This window comes from Hipposideros armiger, unplaced genomic scaffold (genome assembly GCF_001890085.2).
Source record: "Hipposideros armiger isolate ML-2016 unplaced genomic scaffold, ASM189008v1 scaffold_35, whole genome shotgun sequence".
NCBI lineage: Eukaryota > Metazoa > Chordata > Mammalia > Chiroptera > Hipposideridae > Hipposideros > Hipposideros armiger.
This window is the reverse complement of record NW_017731385.1, coordinates 935,889-955,005: the sequence shown is the minus strand read 5'-3', so window position 1 is coordinate 955,005 and position 19,117 is coordinate 935,889. Positions and strand designations below refer to the sequence as shown.

Below are 19,117 nucleotides of genomic sequence, written 5' to 3'. Positions count from 1 at the left end.
CCCCCCCCTTCAGCTTCGGACAGCAATAGAACCTGGGTTACCGAGCAGGAGGGCAATTCCTCAGCCCCCAAGAGGAATGATGGAAGACTGCACACAAGCAGGGGCTCTCTAGTCTACCTCCTCTACACACAGTGACATACATGAAATGCTGCCATTGGCAGAAGTGAGCCCAGATCACAAGTCAGCCTGGAGCCTCACCAGTGTCCGCCAAGAAGAATGGAGGCCCTACAGTTCTTCACGTCTTCCTTTTCCCCCACCAGCCCCAGGTCTAATGTTCCTTGACTAGGAATATCTTTCGTTCAATTCAGATCCACTCACGCAGGGTCCTAAGTGATCTCAGACACTTGGACCTTTCTCTCAGGGCCCCAGCACTTCACACTACAGCCCCCTGGCTGCGGAAGCATCACTGCTGGCCAGCCAGGAAAAGGGTCCTCACGCTCAATGTGGGCTCGACCTCACAGCAAAGAGACGAGGCAGCAGGGCCTGTGCTAAACAGCACTCCTACCCCATTCTTAGCTTCTCCTATTTGTAAGAAGACACCCAAGTGAATTGGACAGGACTCTCTGAAGACTGCTTTATGACAACCATCAGAGCCTTATTCAACTCTCCCAACTTCAAAACAGTTCTCCTTAATGCCTTTTACACCAACACTACTATCTCCCGAAAGCTTAGCAATTGCTCTTCTGCCCAGTTTTCAAAAATCGAAAAAGAACCACCACGCTTTCACGTACAGAGCCAACAGCCACCTCTGCTGCCTGATCCTCTGAAGCCTGACTGGCTCACATCAGTGTCCCCAGTTTTATTAAACGAGTCAATGCTTGACTCAACCCAATCCCATGCGAAGGCAGTTCCAAAAAACTACTGGTGCTGGGGTCAGGATTTCTGTTTAAAGGACATGGTTATTAGCCAAGGATTGTGGTGGTGGGGTATCTTCTACTATCAAATGGGAGATGCTTAAAGAGCATCACCTGCCCTCAGCCTGGCCCCCCATGCGCTTCCTTCCAAGTCAGCCCCACTGCGCTTAATGAAAACGTTAATTAAGTGGCACGATTAGTTGGCGTCACCACCATCGCGTGCACGCCATCAAAAACGAAAGCGGAGCTTTTATTCAAATAGGCGATAAGTCTTCCACTTAGCACAACATGGAAATGAAATGTGAGCAACGACATTAATTCAGCATTATGGCTGGTTTTACTCACAGGGAAGTCACAGAACTTAAAGTTATGGTTCCCACGGTCGCCATAACTGTCACGCGCCATATATACACACCGAGGAGGGGAACTGGTCACCATAACGGAGGGCAGAGAAGCTCCAAAGGCGCAGAAGAACCGGCTTACAGCTGCTGGGGGACGCATAACTCTGAACAGTCCCCTACAGTCTGCATAGAGCCTAAGGTATTATTCGCTGCATAAAAGCTACATTGTTTTCACCTTCTTTGTAAACCTAGCAACTACATCCATGAGTTTCCATTAAAAATAGCACATCTCATATTTTTCTCATCAGCAATGCCTGCTATCCTCCTATCATTAGACCGTTTTCTGGATGTTCTCAAAGCATAATCAAGTACTCTGGGGTTGGTTGTTTGTTTGTTTTTCATTTTTACTGAAATAAAATAATAACACAGTAAAATAGGCTTTTTTCACATGTGTATGGTGGTGTGACTTTGGACGCATGTATATACTTGTGTAACCACCACCTGTCATGACACAGAACAGCTGTGTCACCCCCCAAAACTCCTTCATGCTATCCCGCTGTGCTCAAAGTGCCACCCCTCACCCATGGCGACCACTCATCTGTTTTCACATATAGTTTCATCTTGTTCAGAACATCATACAGATTCATACAGGATACAAATAGTTGACACCAGCATCTTTTTACTCAGCACAATGCCTTGAAATCCATCCGAGTCGTTGTCTGTATAAAGAGTTCATCCCTTTTTTATTCCTGAGTTGTATTTCATCGTGTGGGTGTACCACAGTTTGTTTATCCATTAGGCCTTGGTTCTAACAATTTCAAACAACTTGGTTCCAAGGACATACACAGGAAAAGACAAGTACTGTATTCTGAATATCATCAATGCTAAAGAGTGTTCATGCGACAAACTGTCTCATTACATACAAACATTCAGAAATACAGCATTAAAATCTTGGCGTGAAAACTAGTATGAGGTTAGTCAGTTGTCTCTCACACAGCTCTCACCACTGCCTCCCAGAGACGTGGGTTTAATGATCGTGCATCCACATTGGCATCTATACTCTACCTTGCTAAATTGAAATTGATGGAAAGGTAATATATTTGACTCTTGAACAATGTGGGGGTTGGGGTGGTGACCCCCCTGAAGTTGAAAACCCACATATAATTTTTGACTCCCCCAAATTTAACTACACCAGTTGTCTCTCTGTATCCACAGGGGCGTGATTCCAGGACCCCTTGTGGATACCAAAATCCATGGATGCTCAAGTCTGCTACATAAAATGGCATGTAGCAATGCATACCTTTGGCCTGCCACATCCACGAGCTCCCAACTACACATCAAAAACAGTACAGACAGGGCCGGCCGAGTGGCGCGATGGTTAAGAACTGGCTTGGGACGCCAGAGGGCCCCGGTTCGGATTCCACATATGAGGGCCAGTGACACTGCCCTCCACAGCTAAGATGCTGAACAACAGCTCAGCCTGGAGCTGGGCTGCCGTGAGTCGCCGGCGATGGCGTAGGCTGCAGCCCCTGTGGCAGTGGGTTGCCATGGGCTACCGTGTGTAGCCAGCAGCCAGCGTGAGCGGCCAGCAGCCGCAGTGAGTGGCCGTCCAGAGACCGGCGACTGATCTGCCTTGCCCGGGAAGAGCGCAATGATGGTGCCAACTTGGGCCAGTGAAACAACGTCCTCCACAACTAGACTGAAGAACAAAAAACGACAGCAACTTGTCTGTTCCCATCCCCCCAATTCCCCAATAAAAATCTTTAAAAAAAACAGTACAGACATTTATTGAAAAAGCTTCTTGTATAAGTGGACCCCACTCAGTTCAAAACTATGTTGTTCAAGGGTCCCCGTACATGCTTTGTATTTTCTTGAGATTAGAATACCCTCTCTGCAAGAATGCAAATTTATGAAAATTCAGCAGGATGGGGGGTGGGGGGTGGGAAGGTATATTAGCATGAATGGGTTGATTATTTAAAAAAGAAAATCTCCTCTAGCCACCAAAGATTTTTAAGAGCAAGACACTGATGGGCATAAACAATATTTTCCTTTTGTGTACACTAACTGTGATCTTGTACAAATACAACCTCCCATGTGGCTGAAGGGCCTTACTGTGAAGTACACACAGGAAGCCAAATTAGAAACAATTTAAGCCATCACGGGCTGTTTACACTTCAGTGGAAAAAGACACAAACCCACATCCATGAAAAGCTAAATGAGAGTAAAATGTTGGCTGAGAAGAGCGCTTCTATAGTCTTTGAAAAATAGTCCATTAAAGTACATGAGTATAGCACACCATATATATATAATACACATTTACTTACTTAACTCACATCTAGGTTATTGAGAATATGAATACTTTGTGTCATACATACAAATACCTTCAGGGCAAAGGGAGCAACAAAATAAGCAAAGTGAATCAGACGCCTAAGACAGACCATCCAGCGATGCCCAGGCACAGCGACAGAATCAAAACAACCAAAACGGCAATTCAAGGTCAAGATTGGAAGGCTTGCTCAGGAAAATTCAGGTCTACCAGATAGATGGCTGAGTCTGCTCATATTCAATTTCTACAAAACGTTCCAGGAGGTTATTCACCATACAATCAAGGTGTACATATTCTGTTTCCACTATCCTAAGATTGTTTTCTGCAAGTGATTCCCCTGGAATGCTAAGATACAAAATATAAGTTTCGTGTGTGTGTGTGTGTGTGTGTGTGTGTGTGTGTGTGTGTGTGTGTGTGTATACAGATACCCTATTCAGTCATGGGATGGCACAAAACTGGGGTCAGAAAATTATGGCCCAACGCTTATTTTTATAGATACAGTTTGAACCCTAAAACACAGTCCCGCCTATTAATTTATATATATTCTATGGCTGATTTCACATTACACCACCAAGTTCAGTAGTTGCAACCGAGTCCTTATGGGCCACAAAGTTGGGCATATTTGTTATCTGGCCCTTTCGGAAAAAGTCTGCCAACCCCTGGTATAAGAAACCCTTCTTTCCATAGTTGGCAATATTTATCCATGTATCGCCCATACATTGTTTTCATGCTTATTAGAGGTAGGTACTTAAAAAAAAATAACGGACCTGTTACATTTGTGTAGCACTTGATAATTTACAAATTCATACTCTGATTCACTTCTTCTAAGGGGCTGTGATTAGTGTCACCATTTTACGAATAAATAAGCCAGAGCTAAGAGGCTGGTTGGTTGTCAAAGGGAAGCGGGAGAGTTAGCCTTTCACCTGAACACCCTGGGGACCCACTCTTTTCCCTGCTCCACCCCTGTGCCTGGAACCAGGAGAATCCATAAACAAACCGTTCTCCTGACACAGTGAGAGGCAACTCTGCACAGGAGTGGACAAAGCGTGGGAGGCAGAAAGGTTTGCACCGAAGTCCTCTTTCTGCTGCTTCCTAGCTTGGCGTCCTTGAGAAATGTACTTAACATTCATGACATGGGACCTTTTATAAAAGGGACAAAAATGATACTTGCCTTGGGGTGATGGGTTAGCTCAGTTGGTTAGAATGTGGTGCTCATTACACCAAGGTTGCCAGTTCAATCCCAGCATGGGCCACTGTGAGCTGCACCCTCCCTAAATGAGTCAACTATGCCATTGTAGCATGAAAGAAATGTGTAACCAATGACCATGGCTGTTCCCCAATAAAATTAAAAAAAAAAAAAAGGTACTTTCCTTATAGGTTGTTAGGAGGGAAATTCATTCATTCAGAGGATATCTACTGAGCAGTTTCTCTGGGCCAGACACTGTACTAGGCTCTGTGTATGTTGAGTGAAGCACATAGATGTGATCTTATGAAATCATATTTATATTGTACTCAGCAGAGTTCCCTGCACATGGCTTCTCAGTAAGGGTTATTAGATTGGTGTTGCTATTCTATTATTATTATTATTATTATTATTATTATTATTATTATTATTATTTATTCTATTACTAAGACAGTAGATGTGTTTGGGAACACTGGAGGAAAAAAAAAAAAACATCTCAACGAAGGCTGTCAGTACCCCAACTCCCTCCCTTAATTCTGACCCTCCCTTCCCCACTGACCCTGTTATCATGACAAAGCTAGAGAACTGGCTGGGAAGCATCAGGGCAGAGCCATCGCCCCTCCCACACACAGCGAGTCAGCCTGAGCCTGTGCTTCCTTTCTCTGGTGTCTACACTGGGGAGAGCAGACACAACCTTCCCTGGAGCCTTCACGGCCCTTCAGCAACGGCTCTTCCTGCAGACAGACATACTTGCTTCCTTGCCTCCTCTAGGTCTTTGCATATATGTTCGCATCTCAGAAGAGGTCTTTCGGGAACAGCAACAACTCCACCCCAGCGCTCCCTAGTACTCCTGCTGCTTTACTTTCCTTCCATTACATTGACTGCTTTCTGAATATATCTGCAGCCTGCCACCATTGAGAACAGGCTCTCCACGAGAAAATGGATCTTTGTCTGCATTGTTGACTGCTGTATTACTAGTGCGTAGAGCAGGATCAGCACACAGTAGGTGCTCAACGGATGCGAAGGACAGAGGGAAGAAGAAAAAGGACACTGGGGTATGGCTGACACGCCTGTCTCAGGGACACCATAATGTTGAGTAGTGATTTTTGAGATAAAACAAAAATAGTAAAGAACACGTAATCGACATCAGGAGCAATTGACGCACTTGTTTGGTTTTGAGCTGCAGGTTGTCTCCTCCCCTCAGTGGTTTGTTATTTTGCTGCTCTGTGGTCACCAAACTGAAGCTCTGTGGTTGCCAAGCACAGTTTCTGGAAATATCCCAACAGGGTTCTTTTCTAAACCGCTCAACTCATCCACATAAGGTAGCACCAAAGCTGGTTGTTTAAAAACTCCAACTGCCAAATGAAATGTCATGGAAGGATGTACCCCACTGGGACACTGCGTGGATGATGGGGAGGTAATAATCCTGCCATTCAAGATTGTTAGTTATTGATCATGGTAAGGAGCCCGCTGGACCAATATAATTATCCTTGCTGTTAACAGGGCACAGTGGACACAGAAAAATAAATGTCTTCTTTTGATGATCACCTTTTTCTTTTTTTTTTTTTTAGATCACCAGCTCTGAGTTCTCCCAAGTCTCAGACAGTATCCCCAAACTCCTGTTGTATGCACACGTTTATGCACAGACTTTGGATTTTCCCCATGTATAAGATGCACCCTTTTCCAAAAAACTGGGGGTCTAAAAACTGGGTGCACCTTATACAGTGGTTGTATGAGGACAAAAACAAGCACGAAAAAAGCGGGAAATGAAAGTTAAAAAAAAAACACTACAACCACTGTATAAGATGCACCCAGTTTTTAGACCCCAAATTTTTTGAACAAGGGTGCATCTTATACATGGGGAAATATGGTAGACAGTCCCGGATTTAGATCCCGGCTCAGGTGCTTACTCGCTGGATGACATTAGGCAAGTGAGGAACACTCCTTGGCCATCTACTTCCTTCTGAAAACACACTGATAAAAATAATTATCACAACTCTAGTAAGTACAACCATAATCGTAGCAGAGCGTCCTCGTTGGGGACTGCTGACTGCCAGGGACGAGGCTAAGAGCTTTCTGTTTTTCTAGCCTCATGGATGTGAAATTCAACTACTCGAGTTTTACTCTCCATCTGATTCTTAGTCTCCAAACACAGCCCCTTCAATTTCCTCCCCACCTTCTCAGAGTGCCTTCCCCTCCCACCTCAGCCGGTTATCTAGCACTGACCGGGGACTAACTGCTTAGTACAGTTAGTCACATTTCTCAAGGTCTGGGTCCAATCTCAATTCCACCATCAACACTGTGGGAAGGAACCAGGGGCAACATTCTGTATCTTCGAAATGCTTAACTGATTTTACAAGGCGGGTGAGAGTTTAGTAGTCCCCGCCCCCCACCCCACACCCCCTTCCTTATCTGTAGCTTAGCTTTCTGAGGTGTCAGTTCCCCATGGTGAGAAAATATGAAATGGAAAATTCCAGAAATAAACAATTTGTATGTTTTAAATTGCATGCCACTTTGAGTAGCATGAGGAAATCTCATATTGTCCTGCTCTGTCCTGTCTGGGATGTGAACAATCCCTTTGTCCAACGTGTCTGCCTTATTTCATCTCATCACATAGGCAGTGTATCATCTCACAGCATCCCAAGAAGAAGGGTGCGTCCAGGACAACAAGATATTTTGAGAGAGAGAGAGAGAAAGAGAGTGATCGAGGAAGAACAAGAGCATATTCACACCACTTTCATTACAGTCTATTGTTAAAATTGTTCTATTTCATTATTGGTTATTGTAAATCTCTTCCTGTGCCTAATTTATAAATTAAACGTAATTGTGTACATATAGGAAAAAACATAGTATATACAGAGTTTGGTCCTATCCATGGTTTTAGGCATCCACTGGGGGTCTTGGAACATATTCCCCACAGAGAATGGGGGGCCCCTGTATCTTATAAAACAACTATTGGGGGGAATACTGACTGGGGAGGGAAGTGAGGAGAAAAAGCAAGGTAAGAAGGAAAGAAGAAAAAAAATACACTACTCTCCCTCACAGTCTCCTTAACTTTGGCCTCTTCATATTTAATCTAACATTTGGGAGCTCCTTTAGAACTCAGCCTACCCACCCAGGGCCTCCATGTATCCATCACACCTTGAATTTCCTAAGGCCCCCACGGCACCTAGAAGTGGCCTGTGGCTTGGAAGTCAACTGCAGAGAGAACAGGGATCTATATGTGTCACACAAGCAAGGTTTGCAGGAAGGCTGGGAGAAGAAAAAGAAGATATTACCACCATTCTCTCACCATTCTCTAGGACAACGGTTCTCAACCTGTGGGTCGCGGCCCCTTTGGGGGTCGAACGACCCTTTCACAGGGGTCGCCTAAGACCATCGGAAAACACATATTTTCGATGGTCTTAGGAACCGAGACACTGCTCCTCTATCCGTCTCCAGGCTGGTCCGCCCACTGCAGATACACCCACATACGAGTACCCAGCGTGATGACATCATCACGCCAACCCCATCACATACACCCCGTACAAATACAGGTGTATGTGATAGGGTTGGCGCCATAACGTACTTATGCGGACCAGTCACACATGTGTGGAGAGCAGCTACTGAGTAGAATGCAGCTGCTGTGTTGAAAGCAGCAGTATTGGAGGTAAAATGACACTTCATGAATTATAAATATTTCACAATATATAATTACATATTGTTTTTGTGATTAATCACTATGCTTTAATTATGTTCAATTTGTAACAATGAAAATACATGCTGCATATCAGATATTTACATTACAATTCATAAAGTAGCAAAATTACAGTTATAGAATAGCAACAAAAATAATTTTATGGTTGGGGGTCACCACAACATTAGGAACTGTATTAAGGGGTCACGGCATTAGGAAGGTTGAGACCCACTGCTCTAGGAGCTTCCAATCTCACGAGAGGGCCGACTTGTAAACACCTAATTTAATCCAAGGCAGTTGTAGTGTTTGGCCATAGTGGAAGATGCCTTACTACCTCCTAGGCCCCAAGTCTTGAGGATGAGAGCAATGAGATGAAACCGTAAGACTGCCTTCCTCCCATCAGAGACCAGACATACAAAGTCACCGAAAGCAGACAACCTGGATGCCAGGCAACCATACTAGGATATCAGCCTGACTAAAAGAGATACTATACATCTAATACAATCATGTGTCAATCAAAAAAAAAAAAAAAAGGAGAGGGCATGCAAGGAAGTCTAAGTAAACATTTGGACTTGCCCTTGAACCCTATGGAGGGAAGAGAGAGTGTATGTCATAAAACTTGAAGAATCCTGGCTCCATTGGCTGGGCAGGTTGGCACGTTGAGATGGATATAGCAGGTTCTAGCAAATCGAGTGTGAGTATGTCAGGCTCTCATTTGCAGCCCAGGTCCTTTTGTCAGATGGATGGCACACCAGACGCTGTTCAGTATGGAACCTTCCTGTTTCCACATTCACAAAATAATCTGATTCTATGAGACGTCTTACACAGGCTGACTTTGGGGAGGAAATGTACCAATCGTGGATTCTCCAAGTATTTCCAGGCCTGAAAATGATCATTTCTCCCAACGAGTTCATGAAATAAATAGGTGTTGATTAGGATTTGACTTTCAAAGGAACTTGGCAACAATGAAATGGACGTGAGAGTCTAGGAAGTATTCAGCTCTCACTGTAAATGACAGCAGTTGGGACTGTCACTTGGAGCTCAGTCCCATGACCATTCAGTTATCACAAGTCAGTCCTCAGAGCCAGACCATGAGTCTAGGTCTTGGTGACCTTCTCGGGGTCTTACCCAGTGACACCCTTGCCTTTTCTTCTCTACCTGTCTCTGTTCCTTTCTCTCCCTACAGATTTGTACAGAAAGCAGAATGAGGTTGGTACTCAGTAACAGTACGAGTGGCATGCTGTGCAAACAAAGACAGGGTGAGTGTACTGATGGTAGAGTCGGGAAAAGAACCACAGAGGAGGGTTTCAGTTGGGCCTTGAGGGAGGAGAGGATTCTGGTAAGAGAAGAAGGAAGTGGACAAGGGAGGAGGAGACAGATGTGAGATAGAAACATGAAGATTTCCTAGATTGTGAAAAGCGAGGGAAGTAAAACAGTCTGACATCATTCATGGGTTTTTCGCTTGAGCCACTAGGAGGGTAATGGGGCTGTTGCCAGGAAATGATGATCTGTATTTGTGGGGGCCATTCAGGGGAGACAGTGAATTCTGTCAAGGCAACGTGAAACAAGGCTTCTTTGTGACAGGAACCCAGGGCTTAGGAAAGTCTGGGGGATCCTCTTCTACCAACGTAGTCTTCACTCTGAACCCCCTTTTTCTCATGTTGGTTTTATGGCTGGTTTGAGCATGCCCACAGACACTCGTCTCTTTCTTATTTGCCTCATCATTCCATTCCCCCGTAGCTGTAAGCCAACACTTCCTCGTTGGACAATGGCAGCACTGGGAAGTGACTAGGACATTCAGACAATACTGATATCAGGGGTCATCTCTCACTGCTACAGGCTCAGCCAGAAACCCAGTCAGCATCCTGCACAAAACAGGTGAGACCAACCCAGTGGGTGCCCCAGACCACGGGTGCCCTTCCCTCACCCCCGCTAGAAAGTGACAAACAAATTAAGTTCCACCAAGAGTATTTGCAAACATCTGTTTTGTCCTTATTGTACACCAGGCGTGTCACATGCCAACCCACCCCTTTCTGCCTCCTCATCTTTTCCTCATTCCATGAAAGCGGCAGAAATATGTTTGCTGTTCATTAGAAAGAAACAGATGCACCAGGTCCAAGACATGGATGAACCAACGCCAAAACTCACAGGTGATGTGAATTCAACAGGACTTCCATCTTCATTTTTTTTAAAAGGCAGAGAAAATAAATTCAAATTTGAACTTGTAAGACGTGGGCTGAAAAGTGTGCACCTGCCTAAATCTCTTTTATTTCGTATACAAAGAGATTTCATGTACAGTGCACGATGGGGTTTTTCCAAAAAGAAATTTTAAAATGCTGACTTTAATTACATCGTAAGCTGAAGAAAACTCACAATGAAGACATTAACAAAACCGCATTAACCTGAACGCCCACTTAGCTATTATTGATGTCTGTACCAATACCTGCTATGAGCCAGGCACCATCTGAGGCCCTGAGAATACAAATACAGAACTTCATCCACCCTCCAAATTTACATAGCCTTGTAAAGCAGGGGAGGGGCTAGCTTCTGTGCCTCCAGGTAAACTGGTTCTCAGGAAGTAGGAGGGGCCCACGCAATGCAGACCCACCCACCCTATGCAGCAGGGAGTGTGGGAAGAGAAAAGGAAGGGGTGGGCAGAACAATGCACTTCTGCCCCAAGTGATCCTACAGGTCTGATGAGCTACAGCCCGGTCCCTCCATGCTCTGCAAACAGGCCACCAAGCAGACAAATGACACCCAAGTAAGTAGCCATGGAAGAAAGAATCAGCCTCAGTCTCTATCTTGTACCTCCTAGGGCAGGAAAAGAGAAACAAAAGATTCTTTTGCAAGGAAGGTTTTGTTTTGTTTTGTTTTGTTTTGTTTTGTTTTAAATAGCTGAGTTGAAAGGGAAAATAAAATTACCCAGAATAACTCATCCTTAAAGAGCTCTATTTATTCCAGGCTTTTTTCTGCATTTAGCCCAGAATGAAGAAAATAACCAAGCATCGATCCATCAGCCATCCATTTGCCACCATGGACCAGCCCCTTAGCACAGCCCATCCTTCCAGACCTCCATCACTCCAGAAAGCTCAGTAGGCCTCCTGTCCAGGCAGGACAAAATGCTCGGCCCCTCCCCCTTAACTGAGCCATCCATACTTCAGGCCCGTGGTCACCATATTTGCTCACCTGTCAATTCCTTCTTATCCTGTGGGCCAGTTTGAACCTTCCCTGGGTCCCCACACACCGATCTCCTCTATCCAGGAGGCAAGGCATGGATGGTTTGCACAGACAGTTAGTTCCAAGTCTCTTTGCCTCCTGGGCTACCCTTAGTATTGTGCAAAGCTGTCTCCCAACAGATAAATCATAACTTGACGGCAGGGTCACCCTCTTATCCATCTCTATTTCCAGCTGTAACATTAATGGGGCCGAAGTAGGCATTCAAATATTTATATTCGGCACAGACTACTGAAATGCTAAAACAGTTTAACAGCACTAACTTCAAAAAAATTCTTCTAATGTTAGATTCTTAGTATATCAAAGCCAAGAAGCCCACCCATTTTTTTCTCATTAATTCATAAATAACAAGAAGTAAAGCTTAACCTTCAGTTAACTATTCAATATGTTACCACCTTCATACTGTAATAATTCACTTAATTTATATTTTGATATGTGGAAACATGCATTTCAAATCTATAAATACCGTAAAAATCATAAAATTGTTACAAAAAGAATTTCATAAATATTAATGGCAATTAAAAAATAGTAAAGTCGTTTAATGGGTAGTGGTATCCTAACATATTATAATAATGCTTCCAAGTGAATCTAACCACATCCTCCAAATATCCACAAGCCCATCCCCCAATGAAATGGAAATAAATGACATAATTAATAGGCCTTGGTTCTAAAAGTAAAACCAAAAATCCCAGTTGAATAACCAGTTTTTTGTGCAATTATTGCACTAACCTAAAATATAGAAAATTTAACCCCTTTCCTCAACAATGCTTTCACTTCAGTGTCATAAATATATGATTTAAATATATATGAGACTATATATATATATATATATATATATATATATGATTAAATGGATCAAAAAATCATTATCAAGTGATTGATTGGATTTAAACTGATCTTTCTAGAAATACAAGATTTGTCTCACAGTTATATCTGGCCATTTTATCTTATTGAACCATTAAAGCTTTGTAAAAATCACTGAATTGCTAAGATTTGTTTCCTTTAATTTTTGGGTTTTTTTGTTTTGTTTTTTTTTTGCAAATGGAAGTGAAAGTTGCCCACAGGTATGTGTGCGTGTGCGTGCACGCACACACACACACACACACGCACGTACACACGCACGCACACATATGAAATAGGAGGAAGTTCAAATTCTTTGGCGGTCAAAAGAAGACATACATTTCTTAGGACTGGGAAAATGTGCATGTTTTGTCTGTGGTAAGTCTGGGCAATGGTGCAGAGAGAGATAGAAACAGAAGTGGGCACGTACTTAAGCAAATTTAAAGAAAAAATTATGCTCTTAATTTCTTTGCCAGGAGACAGAAAAAGGAAAACTCATCCAATAGGGCTTTTAATGCCTTAAAGTGTCCTAGAAAGATTATTTGGAATCATTTTAAAATACACAGAGGTCAACCCTAAAATTAATGGGAACACTGGGTGCAATCAATATGACCTCAATTTAAATTCTTGTAAGTGACATTCTCTCCATCCAAGCTAACCACGAAAATAACTCCTAACCAGATTTTCCAAGGGCACTCAATGCACTTAAAAAGAAGAGGAAAAAGAGAAAGAAAGAAAGATAGAAAGAAAGAAGAAAGAAAGAAAGAAAGAAAGAAAGAAAGAAAGAAAGAAAGAAAGAAAGAAAGAAAGAAAGAAAGAAAGAAAGGGGGAGGGAATGCGGGAAGGAGGGAGGGAAGGAGGGAGGGAGGGAGGGAAGGAAGGAAGGAAGGAAGGAAGGAAGGAAGGAAGGAAGGNGGAAGGAAGGAAGGAAGGAAGGAAGGAAGGAAGGAAGGAAGGAAGGAAGGAAGGAAGGACAGAGAGCATGAAAGTACCGAGCCTTGGCCTCACCTCTGGCTCTTCCAGCACCTCCTCCCCGAGGGGCGGCTTTGGGAGCAGATCAAACACGCCATTGCTAGAGGCCCTCCGGTCCTCGGCGGGGGAGGCGAAAGTCTCCTCGGAGTCTGTTTCCAGCACATGGAGGTGGCCTGCTTCCTCCTGGCTCCAGTTCAGTTCTTCTTCAGACTGTTTCAAGGAGCTGCTACTGCTCTTGGGAAAGATCCCGGCGGTGGACAGGCTGCTGGGCACGGAGATGTAGGATGACTGGGGCCCAGAGTAAGGCCGGCCCTCCGAGGCCAAGGCCTTGGCCTCCAGGAGGTCAGGGACGGACAGGCTGAGGCGACGGTCCAGGCGGTGCCTGTCCCTTACGTCTAGGGCTTTGTTTGGGTTCTTTTTCCCCTTCTTCTTGCTCAGGTTGAGTAACAAAGGCCGGGTCCTCTGTTTGAATGAGCCCCACACAGAGGGTTTATCAAGATCCATGGCCACATTAAGACCCCGGGGGCCACTCTGCACAAGAGTGCGTCTCAACTGAAAACGTCAGGGGCTCCTAGAAAACAGAAGAGAAGGAGAAGGAAGATGAAACTTCTGTGTGGCGTCAGGGCCCGACAAAGTGGGAGCCAGGGCTCCAAAACCGTGCACGTTCCATGGAGTGATCCCAAGTGAAACACTAGATTGGGAACATTGACAAATATCAGGAGAAGGTTATTTAAGGAACTAACTGAATTTTTAAGACTTTTTAAAAAATTAAAGTAGTTATAGGAAAGTTAAAGCAATGAATGAAACTATTTGGTGGACACAAAGGATGCTTCATAAGAAGGCTGCTTTTTGGTTCTGGTTTATTTCACTCAGTATAATGTTCTCCAGGTTCACCCATGCTGTTGCAGAAGGAAGCACTTCCAGCTTTTTACGGCTAAATTATCTATATCTATATCTATATCTATATTACTTTATCCATTCATCCCTCAATAGGCACTTGAGTTGTTTTTCCATATCTTGGCTATTGTGAATAATGCTGCAATGAACATGGGGGCGCAGATATCACTATGAGATACTGATTTCATTTACTTTGGATATATATACCCAGAAATGGGTTAGCTGGATTATTTGGTTGTTCTAGTTTTTAGTGTTAAGAAAGCTCCACACTGTTTTCTATAACAACTCTACTAAGTCCTATTCCCACCAACAGCGTATAAGGGTTCCCCATTCTCCACACCCCCTCTGACACCTGTTACCTCGTCTTTTTTATAACACCCATGTATGCTTGAAATTTGCTGGAAGAGTAGATCTTAGGTATTCTCACCACATACAGACATAAAAACGGTAACTATGTGAAGTGATGGATACATGAATTAACTTCATTGTGGTACTCATTTCATAATGTATATGTACATTAAATCAATCACGTTGAACATCTTGAATATATACAATTTTTACTTGTCAATTATACCTCAATAAAGTGGGAAAAATTAAAAATAAAAAGTGAGACTTCTTATTTTCTCTCCAGGGAAAACAGAGCTAAAGACATTTACTAGAACAATAACAGTATCTTTTAACCACTATGATCCAGGGAGTGTCCTTCTGTGTCTCTTAACCCAGTCAGCAAATAAAACTTTATTTACAAACAAGGGCAGCACACTATAGTTTGCCATTCCCTGCTTCAAACTTTTCATCTTCCTTTCCAGAGTTAAGTGTGTGTTTTGAAGGACAAACGCATGCTCATATCAACTAAGGTTCCATCTAGTATCTTTAAATTTTATATTAAAATAATGATGACTAGAGAGAAAAACATTTATAAAAGTGAGAGGTCTGTCCTTATTCCAATGTACCAGATCAGAAGAACTGGCAAAGCTGTGAAGGAAATTTTCAGAAAAGCAAACGAGAGCTTCAGCTTTTCTTCTCTTTTGTTCACATTGGATAATTTTGATTGACTCATTTTCAAGTTTCCTCTTTCTTTCTTCTGTTATCTCCATTCTGTTACTGAGTCCATATAGTAAGGTGTTTGGGGTTTTTTTTGGGGGGGGGGCAAAGTGGGGATAATTGCATTTTTCAGTTCTAACATTGCCATTTGGTTCTACTTCATATCTCCTATTTCTTTACTGATAAAACTTTCTATCTTAACTTTTCATTTCAGGCTTCATGGTCATTCATTTGAGCATTGTTACAGTGGCTGCTTTAGAGTCCTCTTTTCATTGTCATCTGTTAACTGCCTTTCCCATGTGACTTGAGATTTTTGTAGTTTTTCATATGCCAATATGGATTAAATGTTCTTATCAAATTCTGAGCCTTATTTAAATCTATAGAGAATGTTGATTTTACTGTTTCACCGGATAGTTGATTTGGTTAGCTTCTGGCCATAAATTCCAACCAACCTGCTGTGAACAGTTCAGTCAGTTCTATTTGCAAAAGCTATGCAGGATCTGCATGGGGTGTGCACCGTGTATCAGGCAGTCTGGCCCTTGGATGGAGTTCTATTCATCATCTCCCTCCCCAAAGCCCTTGTGATGCTAGGAAGGCTCAGTTCCATGCATGTGCAGGTTGTGGTGAGTCCAGCAGTTACTTTATGGGATCATTTCCTAATCCCCTCTGAATCTGATACTTGCTGGTACCCTGAAATGCCCCTTTTCACTCTTCCAATCAGAAACAACCCACTTCTATGATTGTACCAGAGTAGTGGGAGAATTGAGAGATATTTAAAAAGGAAAAGAAAAAGAAAGGAAGGAAGGAAGAAGAGAGAGGAGAGAGAGAGAGAAAGAGAGAGAGAGAGAGAGAGGAAGGAGAAGAGGAGAGGAGGAGGAGAAGGAGGGAGGGAGGGAGGTGGGGAGAGAAGAAAGACCAAACAAGCAATGGTGTAGCCTTCCCCCTCAGAACTACGTACAGCTTTACCACATACAAAGGATGTTCCCCTAACTCACTGTTTGGGCTCCTGCAATCTCCCCTTGCCAGCTGCTTTTTCTGCGGCTGCTGCCTCTGCCACAAGACAGCCAGGGGGCGGGGACGTGACAAAACAGACAAAAAGGGAACAAAAAGGCAGAAGAGCTCTCCCATCTCTTTGAGCTTTAGGACTTCCCTTTTCTGCGCCTTTCGTCAGAACTAGAGGTTGTCTCTTGGACCTCTGTCTGTGTCCCAATATTGACTTTTAGATTTTGGGCTGCATTGAATTCAGGCTGGGGGGTTAGCATAGAGAGAGGAAAAAAATAAAAACCCAAGGAAACCCACCTCTAGTTCAGTGATATTGCAATTCTAGTATTGTTCCCTAATTCACATGCTGATATTTACTTTTCGACTAGGGTCACCAGGCATTTTATACAGGTTTGATGTTTGTGTTTATTAAGGAAAAAAGGTTGGAGTGGTTTTATTCATATTTTACTGGGAACCGGAACTCTTTTAATAAATTTTGCAAAAGCATTCTGACCATAATTGCCCTCATGTGTGCAAGTAATACAGAGCCAGGTGTACAACTGCAAACACAGAAACACAAAAATGTGCCCAGGCAAAAAAGTGTTCTTTAAGTTGTGCATAAAGCTAACACACACTGTTGGACTGTGATCTCTTTGATGCTTAAAAATGTCACCCCTCCATCCACACTGCATTCTTCAGAAACTTAAGAAAGAAGGAATCTAAAGAACAGTCCCATTTGAAAAAAAGGCTGGTGAGATAAACCCAACTCTCTGAGAATTGAAATATGCTCAGTTTTCCTCATCCCAAAGGATATTTATGAAGACACGTAAACATATTTGTTCCATTTTCTGCCATGACATAAATTCATAGGTGATTGCTATCAACATCTAAAGAGCTACAGCTTAAAATGTAACTCATGTTTTGCAAAGCATCAATGCTACAAGCACAATCTCTTCACAACACAAGACACCTATGCCACTCACTGTACCTGCTAAACTTCAGCTTTCATTTATTGAGAGAAAATAAGCATTCTGCTTCTTCAAACCACGAAGGGCAGGACAAGGTCTTCACAGGAAATGGTCCCGAGCCAAGGAGCCTAATGGAAATTTCATTTATTATGGTTTTAACCCAGACATCCTCCCCAGCTGGCTGCTAGCAATTGGCCAAATGGAAAACGAACCACAGACCTTTTAAACACCAGCCCTAAAGGTTCTGATTGAATCTAAACCACAACCAGGATTTGAATAAGAAACACAAGGAAGCAAACAGGTTCTGAGAATAACAGCAGCCTAAGTTATTATTATGCGTATTAGAGTCATTCAGTGACACAGACTCCTAGGGAACTTCTCAAAGTTCTCATTTAGGGCAAATGTGATGAAAAGGCCTTGTTTTCACCATCAAAATATCAATTCGAAGGACAGCACAGCAAGTAGTCATTACTAGTCAGAATGTGTCATTACCAAGCTATCGTACTAAGTTTTGTTTTTGTTTTCCTTTTTCTCACCAGCAGACAGAAAATTTCATATCACATCCTGATAAAATGGGGAGGAAAAAGAAAAAAATCTACTCTAAATTCAATCAAAGGGAAAATCTGATGGTGTATGCTTATGGGAAAAGATAAAGGCAAATGATATTCAACAGGATTATTTAGATTTCTGATAGAACTGGGAGAAGAATCTGTACACCTGGGTATATTTAAGTGTTCTTGTAGCAGAAACAACCCACCACCACCACCATCAAAGGAGACTATCCTTAGTAGACAGGTCTCTTCAGATCAATTCCATGTAAGGAACAGATTATTTTTATTCCTGAATAATATTCCATTTATATGGATGGGCCACAGTGTATTCATCCATTCACCTGTTGAAGGCTATCTTGGTTGCTTCTATTATTTGGCAATTGTGAATAAAGCTGTTGTAAACATTTGTGCACAAATTTTTATGCAGACATAAGTTTTCAGCTCATGTGCGTAAATATCAAGGAGCACGATCACTGAGTCATGTGGTGTCTATGTAACTATAAATGATCTTTAATAATCATTGGCTATATATTTTTTAATTTTCACAACAGGCACTTCCCCCATGCTTTGCTAAATTAATTCCTAAGTACCTCACAGTTTTGTAGTTGTTGATATTTTTCTTATAGGTGCATTGCGAATTCCTAGTACACAGGAAAACAATTGAGTTTCTATACATGAATTCTAATTCCAACCATTTTGTTGAGTTCATTTATTAACTCTGTGATTTGTCTCTAAAATTATAATTAATTTTGGTTTGCAATGGAGACTTCTAAATTATTTTCAAATAAGGACAGTTTTGTTTCATCTTTTCCAAAACACCTAATTTTTTTTCTTTCTGCATTGACCAGGGCTTCCAATTCAATATGTCACAGTATATATGTAATATTTATCTGTATCTCTTGTCTTCCTGATTAGTCTTACAAGGGATTTATCAGTTCACTAGTCTTTTCTAAAACGAATTTTTCCTTAATTGATTTATGTTTTTATTTTTTACTATTTCCTTCTTTCTCTACCCTTTGAGTTTGACTGGCTATTCTTTTTAAAAATTCTTGACGTGGAAAATTAGATATTGATTTTTCAGACTGCATTATTTTCTTATTTATGCACCTAAAACTAAACATTCCCCTTGAAGCACTGAGTTAGTTGCATCCTATAACTTTTGATATGTCTTATTTTCATTACCATTCAATTAAAAATATTTCCTAAGTTCCAACTGGAGTTCTTCTATGACAACAGGTTTTTTAAAAGTG

The 19,117-nt window shown here is 42.4% G+C and overlaps 1 protein-coding gene across 1 annotated transcript in view; it reads right to left on the bottom strand.

Annotated features, from left to right (window-relative positions):
* Positions 1 to 19,117, bottom strand: part of MCTP2 (multiple C2 and transmembrane domain containing 2) — a 189,501-nt gene that overhangs the window by 139,746 nt on the left and 30,638 nt on the right. Inside the window, exon 2 of the mRNA XM_019637847.1 lies at positions 13,463 to 13,997. Coding sequence (XP_019493392.1) covers positions 13,463 to 13,930 — 468 coding nt within the window. The 5' untranslated portion in view covers positions 13,931 to 13,997. The remainder of the gene's footprint in view (positions 1 to 13,462; positions 13,998 to 19,117) is intronic.